General features: G+C 63.1%; 2 protein-coding genes across 2 annotated transcripts in view; one reads left to right on the forward strand and one right to left on the reverse strand.

The window, feature by feature from the left end:
- The window catches only part of LOC107124546 (pleckstrin homology-like domain family B member 1), a 30,855-nt gene extending 18,796 nt beyond the window's left edge, over nucleotides 1–12,059 (forward strand). The window contains 15 exon segments of the mRNA XM_015428032.1: nucleotides 1,908–2,093; nucleotides 2,802–2,939; nucleotides 3,043–3,153; nucleotides 3,323–3,412; nucleotides 7,854–7,925; nucleotides 8,098–8,224; nucleotides 8,373–8,661; nucleotides 9,034–9,124; nucleotides 9,444–9,483; nucleotides 9,486–9,586; nucleotides 10,317–10,536; nucleotides 10,643–10,728; nucleotides 10,829–10,858; nucleotides 11,294–11,332; nucleotides 11,456–12,059. Of these exon segments, the coding sequence (XP_015283518.1) occupies nucleotides 1,908–2,093; nucleotides 2,802–2,939; nucleotides 3,043–3,153; nucleotides 3,323–3,412; nucleotides 7,854–7,925; nucleotides 8,098–8,224; nucleotides 8,373–8,661; nucleotides 9,034–9,124; nucleotides 9,444–9,483; nucleotides 9,486–9,586; nucleotides 10,317–10,536; nucleotides 10,643–10,728; nucleotides 10,829–10,858; nucleotides 11,294–11,332; nucleotides 11,456–11,596 (1,761 nt within the window). The 3' untranslated portion in view covers nucleotides 11,597–12,059.
- A 439-nt stretch (nucleotides 12,060–12,498) lies between these two features.
- The window catches only part of TREH (trehalase), an 8,648-nt gene continuing 5,581 nt past the window's right edge, over nucleotides 12,499–15,565 (reverse strand). Inside the window, exons 5-10 of the mRNA XM_015428033.1 lie at nucleotides 15,262–15,532; nucleotides 14,952–15,155; nucleotides 13,438–13,549; nucleotides 13,106–13,218; nucleotides 12,854–12,907; nucleotides 12,499–12,714 (exon numbers count right to left, since the gene is read on the reverse strand). Of these exons, the coding sequence (XP_015283519.1) occupies nucleotides 12,568–12,714; nucleotides 12,854–12,907; nucleotides 13,106–13,218; nucleotides 13,438–13,549; nucleotides 14,952–15,155; nucleotides 15,262–15,532 (901 nt within the window). The 3' untranslated portion in view covers nucleotides 12,499–12,567. The remainder of the gene's footprint in view (nucleotides 12,715–12,853; nucleotides 12,908–13,105; nucleotides 13,219–13,437; nucleotides 13,550–14,951; nucleotides 15,156–15,261; nucleotides 15,533–15,565) is intronic.

Below are 15,565 nucleotides of genomic sequence, written 5' to 3' on the forward strand. Positions count from 1 at the left end.
TTTGCCCCGCGGGGGGGGGGGGGGGGGGGGGGGGGGGTGTTGCACTTTCCCAGCCTTTCGCAAACCTTTGCTCACGCAGGGAGCCTGAAGGAAGCACACAACCCCCCTCCGACCCCCCCCATACTGACACTAATGACCTGGCCACACTAACCAGTGGCGCTAACAACCTCGGGTCTGTCTCTCTTTTCCTCTCTCTCTCTCTCTCTCTCTCTCTCTTTGCCTGTCTTTGCTTTGGTGTCTTCCCACTGCTGGCCTGCCTGCCTGCCTGCCGGCCTGCCCCACACTGGTGGCCCATCTGGATGGGGAGAAGGGAGGATGGTAGCCCAGGCCCTCCGTGTGCCTGGGCCCGAGAGCGGCCTCCTCCTGGACCAGCCGGCGTCTCTGCGTGTGGGTTGGCAGCCCTTGAGCCGCTTTGCCCTTCCCCACAGTCTAGCGGCAGGTGCGCCCCTTGGAGGCTGCCTGTCCAGGGGGCGGGGCGGGGCGCCTCTCCTCCACGCATGGGGCAAAACAGGCTTGGGCCTCCTTGGTGGAGCATGCAAGACTGCAGAGGTAGCCTTCTGGGGATGAGATCCTGACACCAGGTGCCTGCAGTGACTCCAGACTTGCCGCCCCCCAAGGGCTGGGGGGGGGGCTCCCGCCCGCAATGGAGATATTGTTAAGCTCCTGTTGCTCCGGTGTGGACAGGGGGGGGGGCGGGGGGGGGGGGGGGGGGGGGCTTGTTCTTCAGGAGAGCAGCGTAGTGGCCGGGCGGTCGCCCGTCCCTTAGAGGCATCTGCCTTGCCAACCTCCCCTTGTGGGTGGGACTCTGCTTGGCCAGGTGCCCTGGGATCCATGGCCGGCAGGCTGGGCCAAGCCCTGGGCTGGGCTGGCCCCCTCCGGCCTGGAGCAGGCAAGCACAAATGGCCCAGCATTCCTCAGCCTCTCCCCGGCCCTAAGGGATAGAAGCTGGCCTCCTGCCCCCCCCCGCCCCAAAAGCAGAAATTCGGGGGGGGGGGGAAATTTGGGGATTTGGTGTGCCTTTCCCAGGCCGAGTGATGGTCTCGTGGGGGGGGGGTCATCAGAGCACTCCAGACCGGGTCCCAGGGAGGCAGTGGGGGCTGGGTCTCTTCCCCATAGAGGCCAGGATCGGGACCCTTCCCTCCCGTGTCGGAGATGCCGGTCTTGTGCGACTTATTCAGGTTTCCGGGTGAGTGGCGGAGCAGCGAGGAGGTCTTTTCCCTGCCAGTGCCTGACCCTTCGCTTACTCCTGGGACACGGCGGCTTCCGGTGGGGGGTGCCCAGATAACCTTCCAGCCCCTCTCAACCCTGGGAAGGGCCAGCAGCAGCCAGCCCTGTTTCTTCAGCGGATGGAGGCTGGGGGGGGGGGGCAGCCGTCTGTGTCTGCGACCTTCTGCGCTGTCGTGCACAGCCCTGGCCCACCCTCCGCGGAGACCTCTGCTGCTGCTGCTGCTGCTGCTGCTGCGGCTACTAACTTGCTCTCTCACCCGCTCCCTGAGTGCGCATCTGTGTGGATGTCACGGTGCACTAACCCTCAGGGCCAGATCCTAGTTCTGTGTCTCAAACGCGGCTGCGCAAGCTCTTGTGTGTGGTGAGCCGGCCTTGGGACGGATGCGACCCAGCGTGGGGTGGGGTGGGGTGGATTGAGCGGCTCTGTGCTCCAGCTTCTCAGGGGAGTCGCACCAGTGGGACATCCGGGAGGGGCCGGGCAGGGGGGGAGGCCACGGGGGCTTTGAGACGCAAGACTGAGGACCCGCCCGGCCCCGTAACCTCTGGGCGCGCAGAGCCCCTCGCTAACCCCCGGCTTTGCATGCCGTGCTCTTGAGAAGAGTGTTTTCTCTCTCTCTCTCTCTGTCTCTCTCTCTCTCTGTCCTTTCTCTTCCATGTGTGTTGATTTCTCCCGGATTCAGGAGAGAGCAAAGGTTGATGCTGAAAGGAAGGAGCTGGAGAGACTGCGGGCCCTTTGCTCCGAGCTCCAGCACCAGCTTCACAGCTGCCCCGAGTCAATGCGGGAGCAGCTGCAGGACCAGCTGTGCAGGGTCAGTGCTTCCTCTTCTCCCCCTTCACCACCCCTCCGCCCGCGCCTGGGCCCAGAGGTGCCACTCAGCAGCAGCAGCTGGGGACGGTAAGCTGGGCAGCTCGGCCCGTGTGGCGGCGCTCTGCCAGGGTGTGCAGGAGGCCCCCTGCCCCTGCCCGGATGGACTCCCTCCTGCTTCTGGCCCGCTCGGCTCCTCTGGCCACCTTCTCACACTTGGGGTGCTGCCAGAGGCCAGACAGGCGGCTCTGGTGGCAGAAACCAGAATGCACTGAGCTGTGCTCTGGCCGCACATGCGCTGCACAAGGGGTGCACAAGGGCTTCTCTGGTGGGAGCCTGCAAAGGTGGTGGCAGCGGCAGTGGGTTGGGACCGGAGCCAGACCCCCCTGGGAAATGGTGGGCCCGGCCGGCTCCTTTCTGGCACAGGCATAACAGTGTGTTGGTCTTCCCGCATGTGTCAGCCTCCCCCCGAGGTTGTTGCTTCCCCAACCCCTGGCCCAGGGGAGCCTGCCTGCCTGCCTGCGGCAGAAGACCGGTGAGAACGCTCCTCCCCTCCTCCAGGCTGCTTCTGGCGCCCCCTAGCTGTCAGGAACGCTCCGGCGGGCTGCCCAGGAAGACCCCTCGATGCAGTGGCTCTGCTCTGCCCTGCCCTGGAGAGGGTCACCTCCTCCTCCCCCACGCCCCACTCTCACCCGGCCCCTCTGCGGACCTTTCCTGAGCCGCCGCCCCCCCCCCCCCGGTTTTCCCCCCCCCCGGGGGCCGGCTGGAGACGGAGGCCAAGGTTTTTGAGGACCTGGAGTTCCAGCAGCTGGAGAAAGAGAGCCGCCTGGAGGAGGAGCGGGAGGTGCTGGGCCAGCAGCTCCTCCACAGCAGAGCTGAGAGCCACCGGAGCGTGGCCCGCAGGAAGGTGAGCCGCCCGCCCGCCCACTGGGGATCGTGCCGGGGAAGGGCCCCCACCCCCGCCGGCCGGCCGGCCCTGGCTCAGCAGCGGCCTCTGCCTTCCCCTGCAGGAGCGCATGGCGGCCCTGGAGAGCCAGGCCAACCAGATCCGGCTGCAGGCGGCGCAGGAGGCGGAGCGGCTGGGCAGGGAGAAGGCCGCCACCCTGCAGCTGCTGCAGAAGGTGAGGCTGAGGGAGTCTGGCCCAGCAGGGCAGGGGGAGGGAGGGGAGGAGTGTCCGGGGCTCCACCCTGGCCTCCCTGCCGCACTCGCAGGGAAGGGGGGGCCAGGGAAGCCGCCAGCCGGCCAGCAGGTGCTCACAGCGGCCTTCCGGTTTCTCTCCCCTGGGACAGGAGAAGGACGCCCTTCTTGCGCTGGAGAGGCGGTACCGGGAAGTCACAGGTGGCTCCGGCTTCCCCAAGGCCTCTGCTGCCCTGCGAGAGGTAATGCCTTCCCTCCTGTGAGGCCCACGGCGGGGCGGGGTGGGGGGGGTTGTCATTCCTGGGGGTGCAGTGCCCTGGCCCCTGCTGTGAGAGGCTTTGCTGACATTCTCCCAACAGATCGACAGGCCCTAATTTTCACCCTGACTCCCTCTCTGGATACGAAAAGCAGTGGATCAGACCCAAGAACAGATCAGGCAGATCTTTCTGCAAACCCTAGAAAAGCCCCAGGTTTGAAGAAGAATCTGAAATCTAAAAAGCAAAACAGAAAAGCGGTGCCTGTAGCTTGGAGGAGCAGTTGGGCTCGGGGGCTTTTCAGTTTAGAAAAGAGATGCCTGTTGGGGGGAGGGGGTGTCCCGGCTCAGGTGGGGGTGTCCCCTGACGCTGCCACCACTCTGGTTCCAGGCTCCCTCGAGAAGGCCCAGAGTACCCTCCCAAGACCTTCAGACCTCCCTTATTTGGCCAAATAATAGGCCTGAGGACCAGGCAGAGTGAACAACAAGGAAAGGGTTTGTTTTTACAGGCAGTCAGCCCAATATGGGGAACAAACAAGGTGCAAGAACAATATCAGTAAGGGGGTGAAGAGAAAAGAAACCACTGTCTCAGTTGGGCCCGAGTCTGCTCTCGCCCTTCCTTTCAGGGGGAGGGTCTCTTCCCTGCAGCAGCCTTCCTTCTGGCTCTGCCCTCTTAGAAGAAAGAACAGCTCTTCTTCTGTACCAGCTCTTTTGTTATAAGTCCCCTTTCTCTGTGATGGGCTAAAATTGGTGCCAAAACCTCTCAGGGGCTTCTGGGAGTTGTAGGCCCGGCCTCCTCCCACTGCTACTCAGGCTCCCTGGGCCTGCTAGGCCTTTGCATGCACAGCCCAGATCATGACAGGGGGGGGGGGCATGAGAGAGGTTTATGAAATTATGCATCGGGTGGAAAGAGAGGTGAGAAAGAGAAATTTTTCTCCCTCTCCCAACGGACTAGAACTCAGGGCCATTAAACGAAACTGATCAGCGGTAGCTTCAGGATGGAGCTACTACTTTACACAGAGAGTGCTTACAGTGTGGAATCTGCTGCCAGAGGATGTAGTGATGGCCACAGGAGTTCCACAGATTTATGGAGGAGAGGTCTATCAGTGGTTAGTAGCCACGGTGACTGAGGGGAACCTCCACATCCGGAGGCAGTCAGTCTCCGAATCTCAGAACCAGGAGGCAGCATCAGGGGAAGAAGGCCTCGGCCTCCCTGCCCTGCTGTTGGCCCTCCGGAGGAACTGGTTGGCCCCTGTGTGAGGCGGGAGGCTGGACTGGATGGACCCTCACTGGTCTGACCCAGCAGGGCTCTTCTGATGTTCTTATCAGGGGAAGGCCTTGGCCTCCCTGCCCTGTTGTTGGTCCTCCAGAGGAACTGGTTGGCTACAGTGTGAGGCGGGAGGCTGGACTAGGTGGACCCTCACTGGTCTGATCCCGCAGGGCTCTTCTGAAGTTCTCTTGCAGTGGCTTTCTGGGGATCTGAGCAGAGAGGGGGCCTTCCTTTGAGCCAGAGGCGGTGGGCACAGGAATCGGGGCCTTCTCCACGCAGAGCATGCACTGGAGCAGATGCAACGGGGCCCTCTCTGCTCTGTCACTGTCTGTTCAGGTCCTGCTAGAGAGCAGCTTCCCGACCTGCTGCCGTGCACTTTGGGGGCCAAACTTGTACGGGCGTTTTCTCGAAGGTGTAGCCATGGGGAATTGGGGGGGGGGGCTTCTGCTCATCTTGCTGGACGCGGGGCGTTCTACAGTCCTGCCAGTTGCGCACTCTTTCTCTTGCACTTGTTGGAATCTCACAGGTGCTACACTTCAGCGTTCTCTTCCTTTTCTTCCTGGGGAAGCCCTAAGGTGGGAGTGAGGTGTGGAAGGACAGGCTGGGGGAGGGGGCCAGAGGCCCTGAAGGGAATGGCCTGGGGGGGGGGTCCCTCGCTGCCACTCCACCTGCCCTTTGCTTTGTGCAGGAAGGACCAAAGGAGGCTCGGGGTTTCTCTCGAGAGCCAGTTTGGTGTCGTGGTTCAGTGTGTGGACTCTAATCTGGGGAGAACCGGGTTGGATTCCCCACTCCTCCACTTGCACCTGCTGGATGACCTCGGGCAAGCCCTAGTTCTGACAAGAGCTGTCCTTGAAAAAGAGCCGTTTCTGTCAAGAGCTCTCTCAGCCCCCCCCCCACCTCACAGGGTGTGTCTGTTGTGGAGAGGGGAAGGAGTTTGTAAGCCGCTCTGAGACTCCGAGTGAAGGACGGGGGACAAATCCAATCTCCTGCTTCTCCTCCTCCTCCTCCTCTTCGTAGTCGGGGTCACTGGGGGGCCGTGTTCTTTCCCTCCCACACACACCTGTCCTCCCATTTAAGCTGCAGTTTTCACAAGGCCTCGTGTCAAACGGAGGTGCCACCTGTGCCCCTCAACCCCCCTCCCCCCTCGGGCCTGCTTCTCCCATCCGAACAGGAGCGGCTTCCTCTCTCTGAGCTGGTGGAGGGGGGGCACCCTGGCAAGGCCCCCCACGCAGCTGCCTCCCCCACCCAGCCCTGCCAGAGGCAACGCGTGGCGCATGCTTCTCTCGTGTGCCTCCCCCGGGCAGATGGCTGATGCTTCAGGATCTGGCTCCGGGAAGGCAGCCCCCCCCATCCGCCTGCCCTGCTGCCTTGCAAGCCCCCTCCCCCTGCAGCCTCACGCCGGCTGCTCTGGTCGGGGTGGGTTCCTGGGAGCCAACTTGGGCGGGGGAGAGCTGGCCGAGACTCTGGGCAGGGCGGCTATAGGGCTTGTGCCCACCCCCCACTGCCTTCTTGCTGCTCTTCTCCAGTTGCACCCCCAGGGGTAGGGATGTGCAAAAAAAAAAATTCAGTAAAATTCGGATTCGGGTTTATTGAACCCGAATTTTTTCGGGAAACCCGGAAAAACCCGAATATCTAATTCGGTAAAGCATAGATATCCGAAAATATTCGGGAAACCCGAAAAATTCGGGTCCATTATAACCAATGGGGCCATTGAAGTCAATGGCAAAAAACCTCTTGAAACTTTGCAGGGGGGTGGGGGGGAGGGGGTAGAGGCTCCAAATCTGGACAGTGGCTGCTCAAGCCTCTCCCCGAAAGACCCCCAAAGTTTTGAGAAGATTGGTCCAGGGGGTCAGATTCCAGGGGCATCCAAAGAGGGTGCCCCCAATCCCCCCAGATCAGCTTGCTGTATATTCCCGGTTTGCCGCCGAAATTCGCATTTCAATGGGATTTTAACCTTCTGCTTTCCTTTTTACAGACCCCTGGGGGGGGGGGTTAGAGGGAGAGGCTCCAAATTTGGAGGGTGGTTACTGGAACCTCTCCCCAACATGCCCACCAACATTCAAGAAGATTGGACCAGGGGGTCCAATTCTATGGGCCCCCAAACAGGTTGCCCCCATCCCTCCATTGTTCTCTATGGTGGGAAAAAAGTAATTTTTTTCGGGGTTTCCCGAATTTTTTCGGGATTTTTTTTTCGGGATTCGGAAAAACGCATAGGAAGCCATTTCGGGATTGCAAAAGCCGAAAAAAGCCGAAAAACGTTATTTTCGGCTTTTTTCGGTTCGGGATCCCGAAATGCACATCCCTACCCAGGGGTGTCTCTCCCCCACCTCTGCCCCTCTCAATGCTGACCTCCTTTTCTTTAGGAAAGCCCCCGCAGTCCAAATCACACTGGGCCAGGGGGGGTGGGGGCCTTGAGCTGGCTCTGGGTCATCAGGAGTCCCAGTAGAGCTCCCCACAGGAATAGCGGCTCCAGGAGAAGACCAGTACAGACGCCCAAGGGAGGTGGGGGGTGACAGCAACCTTTGGCCTGTGTGTGTGTGTGGGGGGGTCTCTTTCAGGTGCAGGCCTGTGTGATGGGAAGGTTGTCCCCCCCCCGGCTTTCCTTCCATTGCGCAGCCAGTTTGGTGTTGTGGTTAAGTGCGCAGACTGATCTGGGAGTACTGGGTTTGATTCCCCACTCCTCCTCCACTTGCACCTGGCTGGATGGCCTTGGGCAAGCCACAGTTCTGTCAGAGCTGTTCTCTCACGGTCAGTTCTCGAAAGAGCTCTCTCAGCCCCACCCACCTCACAGGGTGTCTGTTGTGGGGAGGAGAAGGGAAAGGGGATTGTAAGCCGCTCTGAGACTCTGAGTGAAGGGCGGGGTATAAACCCAATCTCCTCCTCTTCTTCGTCACCTGGGCCTAGGGAGGGGGGCAGGTTGGGGTGGCTGTCTTTGGTCCAGGAGCTCTTGGCCGGCTTAGAAGCAGAGCCCCGCTTACGCACCCCTTCCCCCGGCTAAAGCTCACTGTGCTCTCAAGCCAGACCAGGAAACGGTTCACCTGTCATGTCTCCCTCCCCCCCTACCCCCCCCCCGAGGAGGTGCCACCTGTGCCGAGGGGCCCAGCGGTCACTGGCTGCTCCTTCCCCACTCAGCCGCACGTTCCCCCCCCCTCTTTTGCAGGCCTATCGCTCCAAGATGGATGTCCACTCCAGTGGCGTTGCGTGGCCAAAGAGCGGTGGCTCATCCTCACAGGTCAGTGTTGAGTGGGTTAGGGTTCATACGTGGGGGGGGGGGTTTTTAAGAAAAATGGTGGCATGTCGCCTGGCTTCTCCACGAACCCCCTCCACACACACACACCCCACGGCTGAACCGTTCCTCTCCCAGGCTGGATGGTCCCTGAAGCCCTGTTGCTTGTGTCCTGCAGAGTTCTCTGCTGCTGCTGCCACCATCGCCGCCTCCCCCCCAGGAGGGCACGGGCACCCTGCCTCGGAACCTGGCCGGCACCCTGCAGGAGATCGAAAACAAGCGCCAGCTGGCCCTGCAGCAGAAGGGTAGGTACGGAAGGGTGTGTGTGTGTGCTGCTGAGCACGTGCGGCAGCCGCCTCTTGCCCCGTGGGGGCTCTTGCGGGAGGGCCCCCCACCCCACCCCATCCCTTGCAGTGAGGCTGAGCCGGCTTTTGTCCCGGGCCGTCTCTGCAGGGCAGCAGGTGATCGCGGAGCAGCGGAGGCGCCTGGCAGACCTGAAGCTGAGGGCCGCGGCCGAGGCGCAGTCTCAGTGGGAAGCCCTGCACGGGCAGCCCCCCTTCCCCCCCTCGCGCTCCCCCCTCCTCATGCCCCACTCCATCCTCCACCACCACCCCCCCGGGGGCCTGGGCGGGGAGGAGCCGGAGCACGCCTACGACACCCTCAGCCTGGAGAGCTCCGACAGCCTGGACACCAGCCTCTCCACCAGCGGCGCCTCGGCCTGCTCCCCCGACAACGTCTCCAGGTACGGGCCGGCAGCGGGCCTGGCCTCGGGGAGACTCCCTCGCGCCTCCCTCCCCGGGCAGAGGCGGAGCCCCCAGGAGGGTGGGAGAGAGCTGCCCTCTGTCAGTCTTCTGTCCCCCCCCCCCCCCCGCGGGGCCCCCCCCTGGAGAGCCGTGAGTGAGTGAATACCCCTCGCCTCCATCCATCCATCTCCTCCATCTCACATGTGGCTCTCTGCGCCCGCTTGCCTGGCTCCCCGTGCTGCCTCCGCTCCGCCTGGGATGCAAGAAAGCACAAGAGCCCGCTTGCCTGGTGGAGGCTGGAGCCCAGGGCACTGAGAGACCTTGGGGAAACAGAGGAGGGAGTGACGGCCTGGCTTGGCCTTGCCTTGCAGTGCCAGCGGAGCTGATGTCGGGAAGATCGAGGAGATGGAGACCATGCTGAAGGAGGCCAACGCAGAAAAGTCCCGCCTGATGGAATCGCGAGTGAGTTGGGCAGCGGGGGGAAGATCTCCTGAGCAGGGGAGGGAGAGAGACCCTTTCCCCAGGTGGACCCGGCTGATCTCTTTGCTGGTGCTCCCTGGGAGCAGGTGCTCCCCCCCCCCGGTACCCTGGTAGGAAGGGGGGCCCAGCAGCAGCAGCAGGCATGAAGGCCTGGGATGCGAGCTGGCTTAGCTGTGCGAGAGCAGCCTGCCCACCCACCCCTGCCAGCTCTCTCTGCCTGGCAGACTCTAGAATGCCTGTGGGGGGACAGGGATGCGGGTGGAGCCGATGGGCAGGCTGCTAACCTGGCGCTTGCTGGCAGGAGCAGGAGATGGAGTTGCGGCACCAGGCGCTGGAGGAAGAGGGCGGCGGCAGCAGCTGGAGCGGCAGCTGCAGGATGAGGCCGTGCGGCGGCAGAGACTCATTGAGAAGGAGGTCAAGATGCGGGAGAAGCAGTTTGCACAGGTATGGGACAGGCGGGGGGAGGCAGGGATGTTGGATTACTGCCCAGGGCACGTGGGGTTACAGCTGCCCTCACCCTGCTGGGCGCAAGCTCCAGAATTCCAGGGTCACCTCTCCGCTACGAAGAGGGTGGCTTCCCAGTCTTCTCACTGCCAGCGTGGCATGGCCGTGCCTTCCTTCCTTCCTTCCTTCCTCCCTGCCCCTCGTGTTCGGGATGCCAGCAGTTTGCACCAGCGCTACAAGGTGCATGTGGCCATGTGCCGCTACATCCTGACCTCTTGCGTGCATGCCGTGGGGTGCCCCGCAGGGCTTTCCACACTGAACTGGATCAGGAACAAAACCCCTCGAAGGGGGCATTGCAGCCCGAGTTGCAGGGGTGGTTTTTGGGGGGCCAGGCCGCTGGAGTGGGTGAGATGCTCAGCACATGGGTGCTTTCACACTGATACAACAAGGTGGGGGAGGGCAAAAGCAGCGAGGGGGGGGGGGGGGGGGGGGGGTGGCATACAAATGCTGCCCCTACATCCCCTCGCCTCTTTTGCTCCTGCTTCCGCAGCAGGGAAAGGCTGTTCCTACCCCCATTTGGAAGCAAACCCCCCCCCCCGTTGCATGCATGGGCCACTTGGGGGGGGGGGGAGGCTTCCAAAGTGGTCCCACCTGAAGGTGCCAAGCTACAGCCTGGGCCTCGTAGCATCCCAAAAGTGACTCTGCTCTGTGTCCGTCGTCCCTGTCCCAGGCACGGCCCCTGACCCGCTACCTGCCCATCCGCAAAGAAGACTTTGACCTACGTGCCCACGTGGAATCATCGGGCCACAGCGTGGACACCTGCAGCCACATCATCCTCTCGGAGAAGATGTGCAAAGGCTACCTGATCAAGATGGGGGGCAAGATTAAGTCCTGGAAGAAGCGCTGGTTCGTGTTTGATCGGCTGCGGCGCACCTTGGCCTACTACGTCGGTAAGGCCCCTCCCGGCCCCGCCCCTGAGCTCCCCTCCCCCAAACCCTGGCTGGGCCTCGGAGCCTCACGGCCTCCTCCTCCTCTTCCTCCTCCTGCCCCCCGCAGACAAGCACGAGACGAAGCTCAAAGGCCTGATCTACTTCCAGGCGATTGAGGAGGTCTACTACGACCACCTCCGCAGCGCAGCAAAGGTCAGTGCCCGGGCGTGGGGGGTGGGGTTGGCGCTTTTCCCACAAGCAAGCCCCGAGCCTCCCCTTGGGCTCTTTCTCCCCCGCCTCTCTCCTCCTCCAGAAGGGATTCTTCTCCCTGAAGCGGGTCAGTGTAGGTACCGTCCTGGTTCTTGGCATGGCTTTCAGCCCCTCTAATCTTGGAGTGCCCACAGCGCCTGGCATTAATGGCCCCCACCCCGGCAGCTCAGCACAAGCGTAGGGCTGGGCATCAGAGGCACAAGACGCCTGGCGGCTCTCTTTTTGAGTTGAAGCTAAGGCGTGTGTGTGGGGGGGGAGTGGTTGCACCTTCTGCAGGGGGCAGGGAGGGGAGGGGGGCAGCTCTCCTGCACCTCCGCAGGACCTAGAGGGGACCAAGGGCCAGCATGAAGAACAGTCACACGGTGGGGGGGGATCAAGCAAAGCCCTCCTCAGGAGCTGCTAACAACCCATCCCTGCCTCACTAACAGCTACTGGTGCGGGGGGGGGGGGGGGGAGGCCCTGCCTGCGCCAGCCCGTTTAATGCTAGTCTGTTTCTGTTGCCTTCTAGCACCTAGCAGACTTTCTCCCTGCTCCCTTCAGTAGAGAGGTTTGTCTTCAAGCTCTCCTCTATCTCGGCCCCCTTCCCCCCCCCCGCGGCGCAGTGTTGGGTTTGGGCTTTCCAGGAGGGTCTCTGTCGAGAGAACTGACCCTTCACGTTCCCTCCCGGCAGAGCCCCAACCCGGCCCTCACCTTCTGCGTCAAGACCCACGACCGCCTCTACTTCATGGTGGCCCCTTCGGCGGAGGCCATGCGCATCTGGATGGACGTCATCGTGACCGGGGCCGAAGGCTACACCCAGTTCCTGAGCTGAGGCGCTCTTCCCGCGGGACTCGGCTCAGCCGCCGCTGACCCACCGTGGGCCTCCGTGCCAAAGACCCTGCCGGGCTGAAGGGGCCCCGTCCCCCTCGCCCGCCACTGCAGCGGAGGCAGCCCCCCGCAAGGCCGGCCCGGCCCCTGGTGCTGACTGCAGGGGCCCCCGTGGCCCTTGGACCCCCCACTGTGCTTGTCGTGGCCAGACCGAGGCCCTGCCCTCCACCGTGTGCCTCGGGTGGGGAGGGGGACAGAGGACTCAGCCCGCCCCCCCCAGAACGCCCATCCAGACCGCATTCTCCGCCCTGACCCTGGCCCAGTCGCCCTGAGGACAAGCACCCCCCACCATTCCCTCAGGACCCAGACCTCGGGGCCAGGGGACCGCCTCGGCCGCTTCTCTTGATTGAGGCAACGGCTCGTTTGTTTCTGGGGGTGGGTGGGTTGGAATAAAGCTTTGTAATTTCCACGGCCCTTTCAGTGACCGTCTTTCCCTGGCACCAAGGGAGTTTTCGGACTGCCGTGGCTTCCTGCGCTGCTTCCCAAAACAGCCCCACCCAGGTGTGTGCCCGGAGCTGCCTGGCTGAGAGGGGCCCTGCGGCCGTGGCAGGAGGCAGGCCCAGTTCCCCTGAAGCCAGTGCCCCCTCTAAGCTGTGGAGTCTTGTGAGCAAAAATTCAACTTTGTGAGCTCCTGGCATTGAAGTTGTGAGCCAGCAATTTGGCTACTACATAAATCAATTTGCTTTGGAGCCTTCCTTCCTGAGCTAAGACAAATAGGCTAAAAAACTGTGAGCTAGCTCACACTAACTCAGCTTAGAAGGAACACTGCCTGACGCCCCTCCCCCCCCATCACACAGGCAGCCCGGCCAGTCGGCACACGCAGAGAGAGGCGAATGTGGGGTAGGGGGTTCAGTTTGCTTTTATTATGGCCGCAGGAGGCCGGCCTTTGTGGAGCAGGCCCGCTCCTTCCCTGACTCACAGAGGCCCCAGTGCAAGCAGCAGGATGAGGCAGGCCCCCACCCAGGCCCCGGAGCAAGGCAGGGCAGGGCCTGCGGCGGTGAGACGGTCGCCAAAGAGATCCAGGAGCTGCAGGGCCACCCCGTTCGTCCAGCCAAAGCCCTCCTGCCGGAGGAGAAGCAGAAGGCCAAGCTAGGTTGGCCCCGCCGGCACCCAAGTGGGCAAAAAGGGCCCGACTCTCGCCCCACCCGAGGGGAGGGGAGGGGAGGCGGCCACAGGCGCCGGGCAGGTCGCTTTGCCTCACCTGAACGACATACTCCCCACCAGCCCCCGGGTTCCCGTCACCTTCGACATCGTACTGGAGGAAGAAGAGAAGGTGTGGGGGGGGTCAGTGGCACAGCAGCCCCACCCCCTTCGAGCAGGAGGCCCCTCTTCCGCCCCACGTGCAGCGGCCCCTGTGCCGGCTGGCCGCGGGACCAGCTTGGCCCTGCGGTGCAGAAGCGCCCCCGGCCACGAGGGAGAGGCAGGGCCGGCAGGGGGAGCGGCGGGGCCTTACCTTCTCGAACATGGCCCGGTACGTCCCGTAGACAGCCAGGTTCATTCTCACCCAGTTCTGAGCCAAGGTGAAGGCCAGCTCTCGGGCCTGGGAGGAGGATGACCGGGCCAGACCTGGCGGGCAGGAGCCAGAGGGGGTGAGGGGGGGATGCTGGAGCAGGGGACCCCCACCCCCTCGGGCTCAGACAGGAAGGGGGCCGGATGGGGTGCGTGTGGCAACTGCAGCTGCACAGAGACCTACGCGCACACGCACACACCCCGCTAGCCCACAGAACTGGCCAGCGAGCACACAGGTGTGTGGTTTGCCTGGCTGGCTGGCCGGGAAGCCCTTACCTGCAATCACCATATGCTGGAGCGGGGCCCATGCGTTTGGAAGGTCCCACTGTTGCCCCGTGCGAGCCAGTGAGGTGGGCAGTCCGTGGGCGTAGGACAGTGCTGTGCTGCTCTGTGGGCACCCCGAAAAACAGTGCCCAGGAAGGAACGGTTAGGCACTCCACAGGCCGGGTGGCGGGAAAGGGGGTGTCCGATGGGGAGGGGCACGGGAAGCAGGGTGGCTGCATGCCCAAGAGCTGCCCAATCTGCAGGCTGGGCACAGCAGCCCCCAGTGCCAGGGGTACGGGCAGAGCCAGCATGCGCACCTTCCTCGGGGCCACAAAGTGAGGTGGAAAGCAGCACCCCTCCCTCCCTCCCTCCCACCCACAGGGTGCCCCAGCTCCTCCCCACCCCTTTCACCAATGAAGGGGCAATGGCGCCACCTGCAGGCAGAGGCTGACCCACACGGTCCCAGGTCTTCTTGCACCCTGTTGCCGCCCTCTCCTCCTGCGACAACACAATCCATGGGTACCCCCTGCAGACTTTGCAGCAAGGAGGAGGAGGGTGCCCAGGCACACCTTTGCCAGGTGGGTGCCCACACTGCGAGACTCGCTGGGGCAGGCTGAGCAACTCTGCCAGGAGCCATCCAAGACCGCCTCCGTGTCCTTCGGGCAAACGCAGCTCAAGGGGGATGGGTGTTGGACGCTCTCTCACACACACACACACCAGTTTCTGCTCTGTAAATTACCCCAGCGATGGTTCCCCTCCAGGGGAGGGAAAGGCCACCCCTGCTTGTGGGCAGAGGGGAGGAATCTCCCCTTCACTGTAAAAGGAACAGACCTCAGGGTTGCTCCTTCCTCAGGGTGACTGGCTGAGAGAGTGGGAGCCTTGTGGGCCTTGGTGGAGTTCAGCAAAGTGGTGGCAGGGGGGGTTGGGGAGGGACCCAAAAGAGAGGAGAAAGTGACAGACGGCCCCAGGCATAGGGCCCCACCGAGTGCCTGAAGAGATCCAGCATCCAGGGCTGGCCCCTCTACAGTCTCTGGGAAGTCTAGGCTGATCTGCAACTTTTCATTACTTCCAACAGAAGGATTTCTTTCAGGCCTTAAAAAACCCTTAGCTGTCAGATCACTGTATTGGTGTATGATTATGGTGATGTACTGAAACGACCGTGTTGGTTTCCAGTTTCCATTTTTTTTTAAAGTAAGCCCTTTGCCTTGCAATGTTACAATGCACAGGCTTTACATTCCAGAGTTATAAGGGGGAAAGGGCAGCCTGCAGATTTCCCCACTGCAATACAAAAAAACCAAACTAGAACATGGTTGTCATAGACCATCATAGCAACCCAGTAATTCCCGGGTTTGTTTTTTGAGGGCTTCCAGTGCAAGGTAAGGAGACGGTGGATTGGTGGTGGGGTGATGCAAGACAAGTGCCGGGGGAATCTCTGGTGCTTCTGCGGCTGGCCGGCACAAAAAACCCCTTGATTTACAAGGCCGGCCAAAGGAGGGGGGGGTGCCGGATGCTCCCAGCGGGCTTACCTCAAGGTAGCGCAGGGCCTTCTCGACGTCGGCGCCCTCCAAGCCGCACTCGGCCCACAGCGGGGTCAAATTGGACGGGTAGAAGGCCCTGTTGTGCCTGCGGCGCGCCAGGTTGTAGTCCAGCCAGACGCCGGCCTCCTCGTTCCACAGGACGGCGCGCACCGCAGCCACGCGCCGCCTGTGAGCGGCTCGGAACCGCTCGGCCTTCCCGGCGTCCCCTGGAGGGAGACGGGCCGCGTGAGCCACGGAGGCGGGGAGGGAGAGGCCTGTCCGTCCGCCCGACCCCCCCCCCCCCCGCCGGGGACAGCGCCGGGGAGGGGCCCGCCCCCGCGTCGCAGAAGGCGGCCAGGAGCGCTTCCACGCGGCACAGGAGGGCGTTGAGGTCGACGGGCACGACGGCGCTGGCCTGCGTGTCTTGCAGCGTGGCCTCGACGGGCGGCGGCCCCGGCAGGAACCAGCGCGAGGAGAAGTCCCAGCCCGACTCCGCCGCGCCCTTCAGCTCGGCCCACAGCGCCTGCCGCGCCTCTGCAGACGGGGCGAGGAAGAGGAGGAGGCTCAGGGGCAGGGCCGCGGACGGCAGCCTCCTCGACGGCCCGGCCCGGCAACCCCCAGCG

Source organism: Gekko japonicus, unplaced genomic scaffold (genome assembly GCF_001447785.1).
Source record: "Gekko japonicus isolate JY-2015 unplaced genomic scaffold, Gekko_japonicus_V1.1 scaffold1031, whole genome shotgun sequence".
NCBI lineage: Eukaryota > Metazoa > Chordata > Lepidosauria > Squamata > Gekkonidae > Gekko > Gekko japonicus.